The sequence below is a fragment of the Rhincodon typus genome, chromosome 4 (assembly GCF_021869965.1).
Source record: "Rhincodon typus isolate 14 chromosome 4, sRhiTyp1.1, whole genome shotgun sequence".
Taxonomy (NCBI): Eukaryota; Metazoa; Chordata; class Chondrichthyes; order Orectolobiformes; family Rhincodontidae; genus Rhincodon; species Rhincodon typus.
In genome coordinates this window covers 92,075,674-92,089,512 of record NC_063335.1, presented here as the reverse complement: position 1 = coordinate 92,089,512, position 13,839 = coordinate 92,075,674, and the positions used below count along the sequence as shown (strand labels likewise).

General features: G+C 39.0%; 1 protein-coding gene across 1 annotated transcript in view; it reads left to right on the top strand.

Annotated features, from left to right (window-relative positions):
* The window catches only part of ptpn23a (protein tyrosine phosphatase, non-receptor type 23, a), a 73,055-nt gene that overhangs the window by 19,779 nt on the left and 39,437 nt on the right, over positions 1 to 13,839 (top strand). Inside the window, exons 6-10 of the mRNA XM_048595797.1 lie at positions 2,757 to 2,837; positions 3,962 to 4,093; positions 10,595 to 10,642; positions 10,785 to 10,841; positions 12,021 to 12,079. Coding sequence (XP_048451754.1) covers positions 2,757 to 2,837; positions 3,962 to 4,093; positions 10,595 to 10,642; positions 10,785 to 10,841; positions 12,021 to 12,079 — 377 coding nt within the window. The remainder of the gene's footprint in view (positions 1 to 2,756; positions 2,838 to 3,961; positions 4,094 to 10,594; positions 10,643 to 10,784; positions 10,842 to 12,020; positions 12,080 to 13,839) is intronic.

The following is a 13,839-nucleotide window of genomic DNA, read 5'->3' as shown; positions in this document are numbered from 1 at the left end:
AAGCAGGGCATTCAGCCCATCGAGTCCACACCACCCCTCTATTGTCATTGTTTTGTGCATTAAGGCACAAAGCCTTAAGGCTATTCTTTATTATGATTATTTGTCCCATTTCTGTTACTTTTCACTGTGGCCCTGTTTGATCCTGGCCCTTGATTTCTCTGCCAATCATTTTTTTTAAATTTCACTTTATCTTTTGTTCTTGTCTTTGATTCCCCTTCCTTTGATTCCTTGCACAGGGTCCCATCACTCTGCCATTTTAAAGCATCCCAATACACTGTAGCAAATAGTCCCCCAAGGACATTAGTCCTGGTCCTGCTTGGGTGTAACTTGTCCAATTCGTACTGGCCCCATTCCCCTAGAACTGGTCCAAATGCTCCAGGAATCTGAAACCCTTCTCCTTGTGTCACCTCTTCAACTATGTGTGCATCTGATATATCCTTCTATTTCTGTTCTGACTAGCATATGGCCTGGGAGTAATCCTGAGGTCAGTACCTTCAAGGTACTACTTTTCAACCTACAGCTGATTCTGATATAACGCGATAGTTCCGTTCTCGTGCGACCTTGCGTTTATAAGAAAATCGCACAATAACTGTGACATTTAAAGTGATGGGGAGGAAATTACATTTTAGCCATTACAGGTAGGGAAAGCTGACATTCTGCAAATAGTTCTATAATCCTTCAGTCACGTTAAAACCAATTTGCTTTGAAGAAACTCGAGTTATATCAGAACCCAACTATACTTCCTAACTCTCTATAATCTGGTTCTAGGACTTCATCCCCTTTTGTTTTAAACCTAGGTCATTTGTGCCAATGTGTGCCATGACCACTGGCTGTTCATCCTCTCTCTGCGGTAAATATTGTAGCCACTCTAAGATATCCTTGACCCTACTACCAGGGAACCCATCTTTGGAGTCTTGTTTGTTGTCACAGCAAAGCCTGTCTATTCCCCTTACAATTGAATCCCCTATAATTATTACATTCCCACACTTTTAATACCTCCTATGTGCAGCAGAACCAACCATGGTGCAATGAATTTGTTGGTGCTTGCCCTTGAGACGTGATTTCCTCAGCAGAATCCAAAACATTATATCCATTTTGCAGGGAAGTAGTACAAGAGACTCCTCCACTGCCTGCCAGGTTCTCTTGCTTTGTCTTGTAGTTACACACTGTCTTCCTACCAATGGAGTCTTAGCCTGTAGTACACATGATATATGATGCTCTATAGCGTCCCCAGCTATCATTCCAGTTTCAAAACTGGGCTTCAAAAAGAACTGTAGCTAGAGACTTCCAGTGCCGTGGCCAGCACGTATGCAGGAACTATGCTGGACTTCTGTCAGAGCAGGAAGAGCACATCATGACTTGGAGCGCCCCACCATGACTTACCCCTTAAATTTAACCTTTTGAAGAAGCTTAATATCAAATCACATCAAATCATTTAGGGCCTTTACTCTAGGTCCTCCCTACTGTAGAATGCTATAAACTACAAAAAAACCCAAAAAGCACCTCTCCTGTGTCACATTCCCACTGTGCTCCACATTCCCTAAAACACACAGTCATTATTGCTGTGCCTCACTCAGGTTCTGCTTTCTCCTAACTGCTCATGTGAAGCTCACTCCTGTCAACTGACCCAAAGGAGGAGATATTAGATGGGTGTCCAGAAGTTTAGTACTCAGAGATAATTTTATATGGGAAGAAGATACGTGGAGCGGTAGAGGTGGAATTCAGGAATGTTCAGGTGAAGGAACTAGAAATATGTAGAGCAGAGTCTGAGGTTATACCTTTGGAGAAAATTAGAGAAAATGAGTGATGGAAACACAGTGATTGAGGGGCAAAGATGAGAAATTAGTTATGGAGATGAAAGTAAGTAGTCTTAATGATGGAGACTATACAGAGCTGATCCTTGTTTGGATGTTGAATATAAGCTGATGTTTCTATACAAGAACATAAGGGATAGGAGTAGACTATTCAGCCCCTCGAGCTTTACCTGCCCCTGAATAAAATCATGGCTGATCTAGCCCAGATGTCAGTCCTCGTAGCCCTCAACTTCCCTAAATTTAGAAATGTGTCAACCTTATTTTTAAATATTTTGATTTAACCTCTGCAGCGCTGTCAGGTAGGCAATTCCAGATAATCACTATCCTCTGGGAAAGGAAATTCTTCTGCTGTGCAGTTTTAAATGAGTATCCCTTTTTGTCCTTTAACTATGTTCTCTTTGTGATGCCACTATTGGTAGAAGCATCATCTTAACATTTATCCTGTCAAGAACCCTCAGAATTGAGCAGGTTTCAGTAGCTCAATGCTCATTCTTCTAAACTGTAAAGAATAAAGGCCTAACCTGATCTTGACATTCAACCACTTCAGCCCAGGAATCAGCCTAGTGAATCTCTTAAATGGCTAGGGAAGGCATTAGAGGCAGAATTATGTAATGATATGGAAGATTTCTTTCTTGTAATATGTTAATAGTGGGGCTAAAGCAACCTATGAAGTTTGATAAGGAGACTTTCCCTGTTGATAGCAATTGCATGCCTGTCTAGTGTGTTTGAAAATGCACTGTCTGTGCTATTGCAATACATCTTATTTAAGAGGCGTGGCATTAACTAAATAAATTATCACATCATCTGCATTCCCAAATAACAGACTTTATATTGACTTTGCTCTTAGTTGAATAAGTCGTTGTTGGCCCCAGCAATGTTTTCTGTAAAAATATATGTTCTGTATTACAATGATCATACTTGTCTGCTGTTTTATTACTTTAGGGACAGGCTCAGGAGTGTCTATTGGAAAAATCTATGCTGGACAACAGAAAAAGTTTTTTAGTAGCAAGAATCAGTGCCCAGGTGAGTGTATGTAACATTGTGCATTTCATAATCTGTAGTTTGTTAAGACTGTGTTTGTATTTCCCGAAAAATTTTAAATGAGGAAAGTTGCAAATTTCTGCCTTATTCGAAGAGTTCAGGGAACACAAAACCATGAATAAAAAGGATTTTAGAAACAAAAATTTCACTCTTCTTGTGTCCAAATTTGCTCACCTGAATCCTAAATTTCTTTCTCATCCCAACCAAAAATCTCTACTTTAAATCTTTGTATATCTAGCTCTCAATCTTTTTTGACCATATTTATTTTTTAAAGATTGATTACCTTAGAAATTAAGATCTTCCATTAATCTGTGCTGCATCTCTGTGGGAATAGATCAAAGAAATCTTTTAATCTGGTTTCAAAGGGAGCTGACTTTGACTCTTAAGGCAAATTGTCATCTCTTTCCATCTTTTAATCTGCAGTCTTTCTTCTAACTATTGTAAATTGCCTCTAGCACCTTTTCATTTGAAATGTTTTACTTTTATAATTGAACTATGAAATAAGCTGCCTGCTTCTACCTTTTGATCACCATATCATGTTATTTTGGTCTTCAGTCAAAATGAATTCAGTAGATTGATTCCTTGTAATAGAGAGCTGCAGCTGTTGGTGTCACCCTTTTCTGAACTTCAATCATTTATATGGAAACATGACCAAAACTGTACACGTGACCAAAATGTTGGATATTATATTTTGTCTGACTGTTGCAGTCTAGATAAATAGAACTCCAATTAATCTTACTAACATCATTCTTCATAATGCCCTGATAATATGAGAAGCATGTAACTTTTTATTGTAGTTTTGAGAAGATGTTTAGTAAAGATGTCAAGAGAACTGCCCTTTACTCTTCTCCCATATTGAATTTTTTTGCCAGTTTTTCTGCACAACATCCTTTTGTGATTAAGTTGAAGACTGCTTCTAGCACCTTTTCATGCAGACTTAAGGCAGGGAAAATGACGTCCCTGGTCGCATTTGCTCCTGGTTTGTTTTTGGTTTTATTGTTCTGGAAATTTCATTAGGTTGAAATTTGATGAGTCAGAGAAAAAATGCATATTGATAAAATGATGATTGGAAGAGACTTTTTTTTTATAGTTTGCCTTGTTGCCAGGTGGTTGATTATTATAAGGAAGCTTGTCGTGCCCTGGAAAACTCAGAGACTGCTTCACTTATTGGGAAATTTCAGAAAGACTGGAAGAAGCTGGTGCAGATGAAGATTTATTACTATGCTGCAGTCGCACATGTAAGTAGCATCATGTGGAAAGTATAAAACTTTGAATTTTGATCTGGTGTTCTCCAACAGCACACTTTCCTTCTGACCATTCCTCGAAGTTTTCTCCTTTTGTTTCTCTGTAAGACTTGCTTCATGTTTGTAGATGACTATCACTCTGCACTTTGCATAAGTACCATTTCTTGAAGAATAAGCCTGGGCATGAATATTGTTGAACTATTCTATCATGAAGGACATCTTGTTCAAGCCCAGCTTTTGAATGTACGTATCGGAAACTTTTCAGTCTATGTGCACTGTTAGTGCTTTAACCACAAGGCAATTGGTTGACCTCAAAAAAAACATTAATTTGACTGAATATCATCAAATTTCTATAAAATGTCTAATAAGCAACTTGTGTTCCTATATTACAGTTGCTATTTTATTGAAACTGCTATAATTTTATTCTTGGCAGGGATACAAAGTGTACATTAGGTGTTATGGCAAGTTGCTTGGTTATCTTCACTGAATTCAGCCTGAACTTAATTTGTTGCAAATTAATCTTTCTGATGACTATCAGGTTTCTTAACGCAATTAGTTTTGTGCAATTTCACTCCAACTATAAAATGGCTTTCGTTCAGAACTCAAAACTGCCTTTAAGTCAATACAGTTCATCCAATATTGCTTCAATTTTGCAAGAATGACTGATTTAGCTAGGAAAAAGTATCCATCCTGATGGATTATACGAGCCATAAATCCTGACCTAAATAAGAATGAAAGGATGTTGAGATGGTTGGGAATTTAATTGGCCTCTTGGTTAGTAACTGTCCAGGAGGGTAATCCCAAGACAAATTAGCCAGACTTGCTTATGGCAAATTGTAAGTAGTTTAGACTGGAATAGGGTTGCTGCCTTCAGCACAGAGGTCCCTGATTCACTGAAGTGTAGGAGCAACAAGCTCGGAGAGCCCTGGATGGATGTCTGTGGATATTCAGGGCTGGATAGAAAGGAAACGCAGCTACAAGCTAGCAAATCAGTGGAGATGTCAGTGGCGTATGGTGCAGGTGAAATTTAAGAAAGCAATTTGGAGAGCAGAGAGGGGACATGAAAAATGACTGACGAGCAAGATTAGGGGGAATCCCAAGATATTCTACTGGTAGAATACCAGGGACAGAGTAAGATCTATTAGGGACCAAAAGGAAAATCTTGAGTGTGAAACCGGAGGATATTGAGAATGTTTCAAAGAGTGTTAAACATCTGCCTTCGTTCACGAGAAGGAGGATGAACTTATGGAATTCAGGAAAGTGAACTGTGGGCAGTTTGATATAGAGAATAGAACATAAGAACTAGGAGCAGGAGTAGGCCGTCTGGCCCTTCGAGCCTGCTCCGCCATTCAATAAGATCATGGCTGATCCTTTCGTGGACTCAGATCCACTTACCCGCGTTCTCACCATATCCCTTAATTCCTTTATTGTTCAAAAAAAACTGCCTTTTTTTTAAAAGCATTTACTGAAGTAGTGTCAACTACTTCACTGGGCAAGGAATTCCATAGATTAACCACCCTCTGGGTGAAGAAATTCCTTCTCAGTTCAGTCCTAAATCTGCTCCCTCTAATCTTGAGGCTATGCCCTCTTGTCCTAGCTTCACCTGCCAGTGGAAACATCCTCTCTACTTCTATCTTATCTATTCCCTTCATAATTTTATATGTTTCTATAAGATCCCCCCTCAATCTTCTGAATTCCAATGAATATAATCCCAATCTACTCAGTCTCTCCTCATAAGCCAACCCCCTCAACTCCGGAATCAACCTAGTGAACCTCCTTTGCACCCCCTCCAGTGCTAGTACATCCTTTCTCAAGTAAGGAGCCGAAAACTGCACACAGTACTCCAGGTGTGGCCTCACCAGCACCTTGTACAGCTGCAACATAACCTCTCTGCTTTTTATTTCAATCCCTTTAGCAATGAAGGACAAAATTCCATTTGCCTTCTTAATTACTTGTTGTATCTGCAGACCTACCTTCTGTGATTCATGCACAAGGACACCCAGGTCCCTCTGCATAGCAGCATGCTGCCACTTTTTACCATTCAAGTAATAATCCTTTTTACTATTACTCCTACCAAAATGTATGACTTCACATTTATTTACATTGTATTCCATCTGCCAGACCTTTGCCCACTCACTCAATGTATCTATGTTCCTCTGCAAAGTTTCACAGTCCTCTGCACACTTTGCTTTGCCACTCATCTTAGTGTCATCTGCAAACTTTGATACCCCACACGTGGTCCCCAACTCCAAATCATCTATATAAATTGTAAATAATTGCGGTCCCAACACCGATCCCTGAGGCACACCACTAGTCACTGACTGCCAGCTAGAATAGCACTCATTTATCCCCACTCTTTGCTTCCTGTTAGTCAACCAATCCTCTATCCATGCTAATACTTTACCCTTAATGCCCTACAACCTTATCTTATGCAGTAGCCTCTTGTGCGACACCTTGTCAAAGGCCTTTTGGAAGTCTAGGTACACCACATCCACTGGGTTCCCATTGCCCACCTCGCTCGTAATGTCTTCATAGAATTCCAAAAGATTTGTCAAGCATGACCTGCCCTTCATGAACCCATGCTGCGTCTGCCCAACGGGACAATTTCTGTCAAGATGCCTTGCTATTTCTTCCTTGGTAATAGACTCGAGCATCTTCCCCACTACAGAGGTTAAGCTAACCGGTCTGTAATTCCCCATCTTTTGTCTACTTCGCTTTTTAAACAGTGGCGTCACATTTGCTGTTTTCCAATCTGCTGGGACTGCCCCAGAGTCCAGCGAATTTTGGAAAATTACTGCCAGTGCACCTGCTATTTCTCCCGCCATCTCTTTTAGTACCCTGGGATGCATTCCATCAGGGCCAAGAGACTTATCAATCAACAGAATGAGGAGGTATTGGAGGTTTTGGCTGGTGTAAAAGTGAGCACACCCCCAGGTCTGGAAGAGTTAAATCCCAGGCTGCTGTGGGAGACAAAGGAGGAAATCATGGGGACCCTGACCCAAATTTTGAATTCTTCTCTGGATCAGGAGAGGTGCCAGAGGACTGGAGAATGGCTAATGTGGTTCTCTTTTTCAATAAGGGTGGTCAAGATAAATGAGAAAGTTACAGAGCAGAGAGTCTCACATCAGTGGTAGGGAAACTATTGAAGAAAATTCTGAAGAACAGAATTAATCTCCATTTAGAGAGGCAAGGTTTGAACAGGGATAGTCAGCATGGCTTTGTCAGAGGAGGTCATGTTTGAAAAGTTTGATTGATTTGAATTCTTCAAGGAGGTGACCAAGTGTCTAGAGTGCGGTTGATGTTGTTTATTTGGATTTCATCAAAACCTTTAATAAGGTCCCACATGGGAGACTGATAAAGCAACTTTTCAAGTTGGAACTAAAATTGGCTTAGTGGTGGAAGACGAAGGGTGATGGTAGATGTCACCCTTTTTTAAAATAAGACGGTATATTGGCAGTTTTCTGATCCTCTGGATTCTTGGAAAATTGATGCTGGTGCACCCGCTATCTCTCTAACTACTTTTAGGATGCATCTCATCAAATTTAGGTGCTGTAAGTCTTTTTGCCTTCTCAACCCCATTGCAAAAGGGGAAAATAAATCTGTAGCTTTGATGCTAAAGAAATGAGAAAGCTTTTATTAGTGGGTTATAGGGGGATGGGTCTGGGTGGGATGCTCTGAGTTCAGTGTGGACTTGTTGGACCAAAGGGCCTGTTTCCACACTGTAGGGATTCCGTGAAATCTATTTATCTGTAAAAACAATGCCTATAGAAATGGCTGAGATTGAGGTACAAGAGCTATCTAGAGACCTGGCTTATTAAGTACCTTTTAAAAATGATGGTGTCTCCTAAATCCTGGCAATAAGTGTGTACATATTAAGTAAAGCCAGATAAAACTTCACTCTGCCCCCTCTCGCTCCTATGACCAAATAGGCTGCCGGAACTTAAGTTTAGAAAATATGAAGATCAGACAACTAGATGAGGGACAACTTCTGCTACCAACAGGATGTGAAGAAGTTGTTATGGGGCAGAGACGTTAAGGGCAAGATGATTTCAGGAAAGGAAGGATGCAAGAATATAGTTTGGAATTAAGAAAAAAGTCCTGAAAAGAAAGGTACACTAGATTCTTTTAAGTGATATATACTGAACATAAAACTGACACATTTCTGCTTATTCGGTCAAGTTCCTAACTTTGGATTAAAGGGTACTGAGCTTAATTCTCAATGAGGCTTACACATCCTAAAGGGCTCAAATGAGCATCCTACCTCAAGAAAAAGGGGTTTCCCTATTTAATATTGCTTGGCTGTTTGTCAATGCACGGATCATTTTTGTGCTTGGGAATGCAGAATGAAGATCAACCTGCATTTAGATGAAGTCTATCTGATAGAACTAATTATGAAGAATATTATGTCTTATTAACAGTTCTAATGTAAACAAGCTTACTGCTCAAGCTGGCGTGTTCTTATTTAGAATGGCGAGAGCAGGAGTATATCATTGACATAAGTGATCATTTATTATCCTGTTAAGTGGCAGAGTAGACTCAATAGGTCAGTACATGTTCCTATTTTCAGTTTTTCTGTATTTTACCCCAGAAAGTGGTGGGGTTTACATCATGGCTGTCAGATGGTAAAGACTTAAGGTGCAATAATAATTACCAGTAAATAAACATATTCTGAACAGTAAACAAAAATGGAAAGAACTGCAGATGCTGGAAATCCAAAACAAAAACAGAAATTTCTGGAAAAGCTCAGCAGGACTGGCAGCATATGTGGCAAGAAATCAGAGTTAATGTTTTGGGCCCAGTGACCTTGCTTCAGAACTTGATATTTTAAACAGTGTCAGGTGGTCAAAAATTTGTGAACTTCTCACTGGAAAAGCCAGACATTATAGTTCTGAACTCTGTGTACCTGGCTATTCAGACCCTCCATTAATTTTCAAAGTGTGACAACAGTCATATTTTTTATATCTGCTTTCCAAATTTTATGTGACAAATTACATGATTTTGCCTAACCTTATGCCATTCCGTATGAAATAAATCTTGATAAACTGCTTCTTTATCAATATCTTCCTCAGTTTACCAAGTTTTTTTATCCATCGGCTGCTGTAATTGCTACAGTTACTTCTCAGGCAGCTACTTCTTCAAGACTGCTTCTAATCAGTGAACAAAGCGTTCTTTCCTGTCTATTTCGATGTTTGTGATCATTTCATAACAATCTTTTTCTACAGAAGTTATCAACTAATTTAGAATCTTTGTGTTCAATGGAGTATTTTTTAATTAGATTTGTTGTCTAAACTGACCAGTCCTTTAATTGTCAGTGTTATATCAGCAACTCGGTGGTCATTTCATCCAGATCGAATATACATATTAATTAAAAATGCAATACAAATCGGTTTTAAATGGATGGCTTTTAAAACAATGTTTGATTTGAAGACTTATTTTGAGCTTGAGATTAATTTTTAATTTGTCATTCTGGTTTATTTTATCAGCTCGTCTACTGCTGAAATCTGTATCCAAGCCTTTGTTGTCTTTGATTTGACCATTCCAATGCTTTCTTGGCCACTGAAGTGTTACCACTGTTATGATGTGAGAAACATGGAAGCCATTTACACACAATGAGTTCATAAACTGTGCAGGACACTGGGGGGGACTCCTCTGCTCTTCTGAAATGTCCCCGTATCTTTTATTTCCAACTGAGAGGGCAGTTGAGGTATATTGCAACCAAAAGACAGCATTTTCCTTTATTTAGTAGTAACTTATTACTGTACTGAAGTATCAGCCTGGATTTTGACATCTTGCCTTTAATGTTTCTGAGGCATGAGTGATGCCTATTGTGTCATTTATGTGGGCAGTTTATCGTGAAATATACACTGATTTATATAATCAGTCTTTTAGGTTCAGTTCTAAGGTGTTACAGGCAGACCCCGGGTTGCAAATGGGTTCCGTTCTGGAGTCCATTTGCTAATCGATTTTTATCAGGTCAGAACACAATTAAAGACAATGTAAAGGAACCGTTCATAAGTACAGGAGAATGTTGTATATCGAATCATTAAAATTGCACTCCAGTCTGAGATTATATTCATGCGTGCAAGCGTTTGAAATTTGGACATTTGTAAATTGGGAAGGTGCATTTCTCTTACTTGTTAAATTTCTCTGTCCGATGTGGCCCTAGTTAATCTGTATGTTTTTATTTACTTCCAAAGTCATGGAATTTACCTCTTACATGTGAAGTACCTAATATAGTAAAACTAGTGACAAGACTGACTCATTGCAGTAAGTTATATGTTGGACAAGTTAAGGTTTCCTTTTGACAAAAACTATGCACTTCAGCTGTGAAGCTGATTGAAAAATACCCAAGCAAGAAGGAGGCATCAGGTTAAGTAATTAGTAGGATATTTTTATCGGTCACAGCAGTTCTGACAATCATTCTCTCTTTATAGTAGCTGGAGTTTTCCATTTCCTCCTGCCAATCTTAAGACTTTTTTTGTACTTTTATTCCAGCTTCATATGGGTAAGCAATCAGAAGAACAACAGAAGTATGGAGAAAGAGTGAGTAGGAAATATTTTTCACTGTTGATATGACCTTTGAGAGTGTGAACTGAATCTGCAGTTGAATTTAAATTCATGTATTTGTCCACCTGTTTAGATGTAGTGTGATCTTAAAATTGTGGATTTTGTTTTCTCACTGTAGCTTGCTTACTTCCAAAGCTCATTGGACAAGTTGAATGAAGCAGTGAAATATGCAAAGGTGAGCTTTGAGTCATTTTTTTTGGCAGATAAATTTTTGAGTATAAAATGTTGCAATTGCATAATGTTGAAAAAATATTTGAAACTAATTATTCAAGTATGTTACGCAGTCACAGAAGTCTACAGCGTAGAAAAATGTCTTTCACCCATCAAGTTGGTGCTGGTCAAAACAGGAAACTAACTATTTTGATATAATTTTCCTGCAATTAGCCCATAACCTTATGTGTCTATACATCAGAAGTACACATCTAAGTGCTACTTAAATGTTATGAGGGTTTCTGCCTCTACCAGCCTTACAGGCAATGTGTTCCAGATTCTCACCATCCTCTGGATGAAAAAGTTTTTCCTCTCATCTCCACTGAACCTTCTGTCCTTTGCCTTAAAGCTATGTCCTTGGTCAATGATCCAGCCATTTGAGGGGAAGCATTTGTTCCTGTCTACCCTATCTATGCCCCTCATAATTTTATACATTTCAATCACGTCCTATCTCAGTCTCCTCTGATCTAAGGAAAACAATCGCAGTGTGTTCAAGCTCTCCAGCTCGAGCAACATCCTGGTAAATCTCCTCTGCACCCTCTAGTGCTGTCACACCCCTCGTATAATGTAGATTTCAGAACTGCACGCAGTACTCTAGCTTTGGCCTAACCAGTGTTTTATACAGTTACCGTACAGTATAGCCTCCCTTTTTGTTTTTATCCAATCTGTATATCCCTCTTCACTTTTCCAGCTATCTCTGTATGATGAAGGATCTAAGATCTGTTGCTTTCCATTTCTTCATCAAAGTCATTAATATAGATTTTAAAAAGCTGAGACGCCAGCATTGATGCTTGTGGTGTGTCATTAGTTACAATCTGTCAACTTGAAAATGCCCCATTTACACCCACTTTTTGTTCCCTATCATTAACAGTCCTCTTCTCAGGATACTTTAATACCTGGCTTCACAAGCCCTTCATTACTGCTTATTAATCTTTTGTGTAGCACCTTATTGAATGCCTTTTGTAAATCCAGATATATTACATCAAGTGGTTCCCAAATATGTACCATATGAGCTTTCCTCAAAAAAAAATCTCTAAATACGTCAACAGCACAGAAGATGGGAGGGGAAGACATTGCCAACTCTGTTAGCAATGTATGAAATATCCTGTGCAAAAGCAAACTGTAGACTCATTTTGTGTTTTAGGGCCAACCTGAGACTGTTCAAGAAGCTCTACGATTTACTATGGATGTAATTGGAGGAAAGTAAGTAATTTAAAGAGATTTACAATCATAGAATGGTTACAGTGTTGAAAGAGGCCATTCAATCTCAACAAGGGCAATGCATCCACTCCCACTCTGGTGCCTTTTCTGTGTAGCTTCGTGTGTCTCCACAAAGGCTATTTCTGAGCCCACTTCATCTCATCTCAACACTGCATCCTTCTATTCCTGTCTCACTAGTGCTTAACTTCCCCTTAAAAGCATCCGTGTTAGTTGTCTTACACATTGCACGTGGTATCGAGATATCCATTTTCATCGTTTTGAGTAACTAGCATCCAGCATTCAGCTACGTTGTCTGATCGTGTGAGACAGCCACTTCCAAAACCATGACTCAATGCAGGGAAATGAGTTGGCATACCAGTCAATGTGTGCTGATCCTCAGAGCAGCTGCGCAGCTGTACCTAAAGGAAATGTTGGCGTTCTAGACTCCTAGGTTAGTAGTAAAACAATTATAGTTCTCTCAATTGTAACACCACAACTTACCTTACTTCCAATATCAGAAGTACTCATTTTTGTCTGACATTACCATTTTACATATTAGTCATTCACATGCCTTCTGAGGGTGCATGTTAGTTTAATGTCACTAACTGCCAAGTTGAGGCATTTTTTGTGTGCTCTGCAACTGGCATTGAAATCCAGGTCGCAAATCTGACAAAATAGTATTCTAATTGAATGCATGTACCACCCCTTTCCCTTATTTTATAATTTGAATTATTATTTGAACAACTTTTTATGCTACTTGCCTTTTTAAATGTTACAATAGTGCACAATTCCAGTCTGAGAGTACAATAATCAAGCACCTTTTATGACATCTAACACATTTTAATTGATTTTAGAATGAAAGAAGAAGCACCCCAAGGTGAAAATATTCTGCTTTTAATGTACTCTCCTTTTAATGAGTATCATCTAATGGAAGGCTAATGGAAGGCTGAAGAACATAAGTAGGAGCTTAGAAATGCAACATGTCACACACTGCTTTCCTTTTTAGCATTCTTTGATGTTACTGCTCTCTAAAAGGCATAGATTCCTTTTCCCAATGTCTCTATCGTTGCCTTGTCAGTAAGTCCTTACCTGTGTTGTGCATCTTCTGACTCCATAGGAGCAGTGCAAGGAGCCTAATCTCTGTTTACACTCAATGTAAGTCTCTATCGTCTATTTGCTGTTGCAGGGCATGCTGTAGTCTTCTCATCTGTTCCTTAGCACCTATTACTTCCCTTTATGAGAGAGAACTTGATTGGCTGCACCTAACACTGTTTCTGAGATCTCAAACTTAGGAGACAGGCAGTTCAAGTCTGTACCTCACTATGACTGACCACCACACAAATAGTTAAACTTGTAGGTGTTGCATTGCTCAGCAGTGCTCCAAAAGCATCACATCATGTGGTCTATCCTTCAACAAAGATGTTGTCTACTTCATAGGTCAAGGCATGTAATTTACTTTGAAGACGTTTTTGGTTTTCAGGTTTCTTTTTCATTTTCACTAACTTATTTATCATGTGATGTTGTCATCTAATAATATTCTCTATTTGTGTTGACGCATCGTAGAATCCCTAGTGTGGAAGCCGGCCATTCAGCCCATTGAGACTATGTCAAAACAAATGGTTCCTCCTTTTTTGAGCTGAAATTTGTAATACTGTTCTCAGAGATAATGCAGCCATCTGAGACCTTTGGAAGAAGTATTACAGAAATGTTTTTGTTTGGGAGTCAACTGTATTGCCAAAATAATCAAAGCATTCCTTCAACTT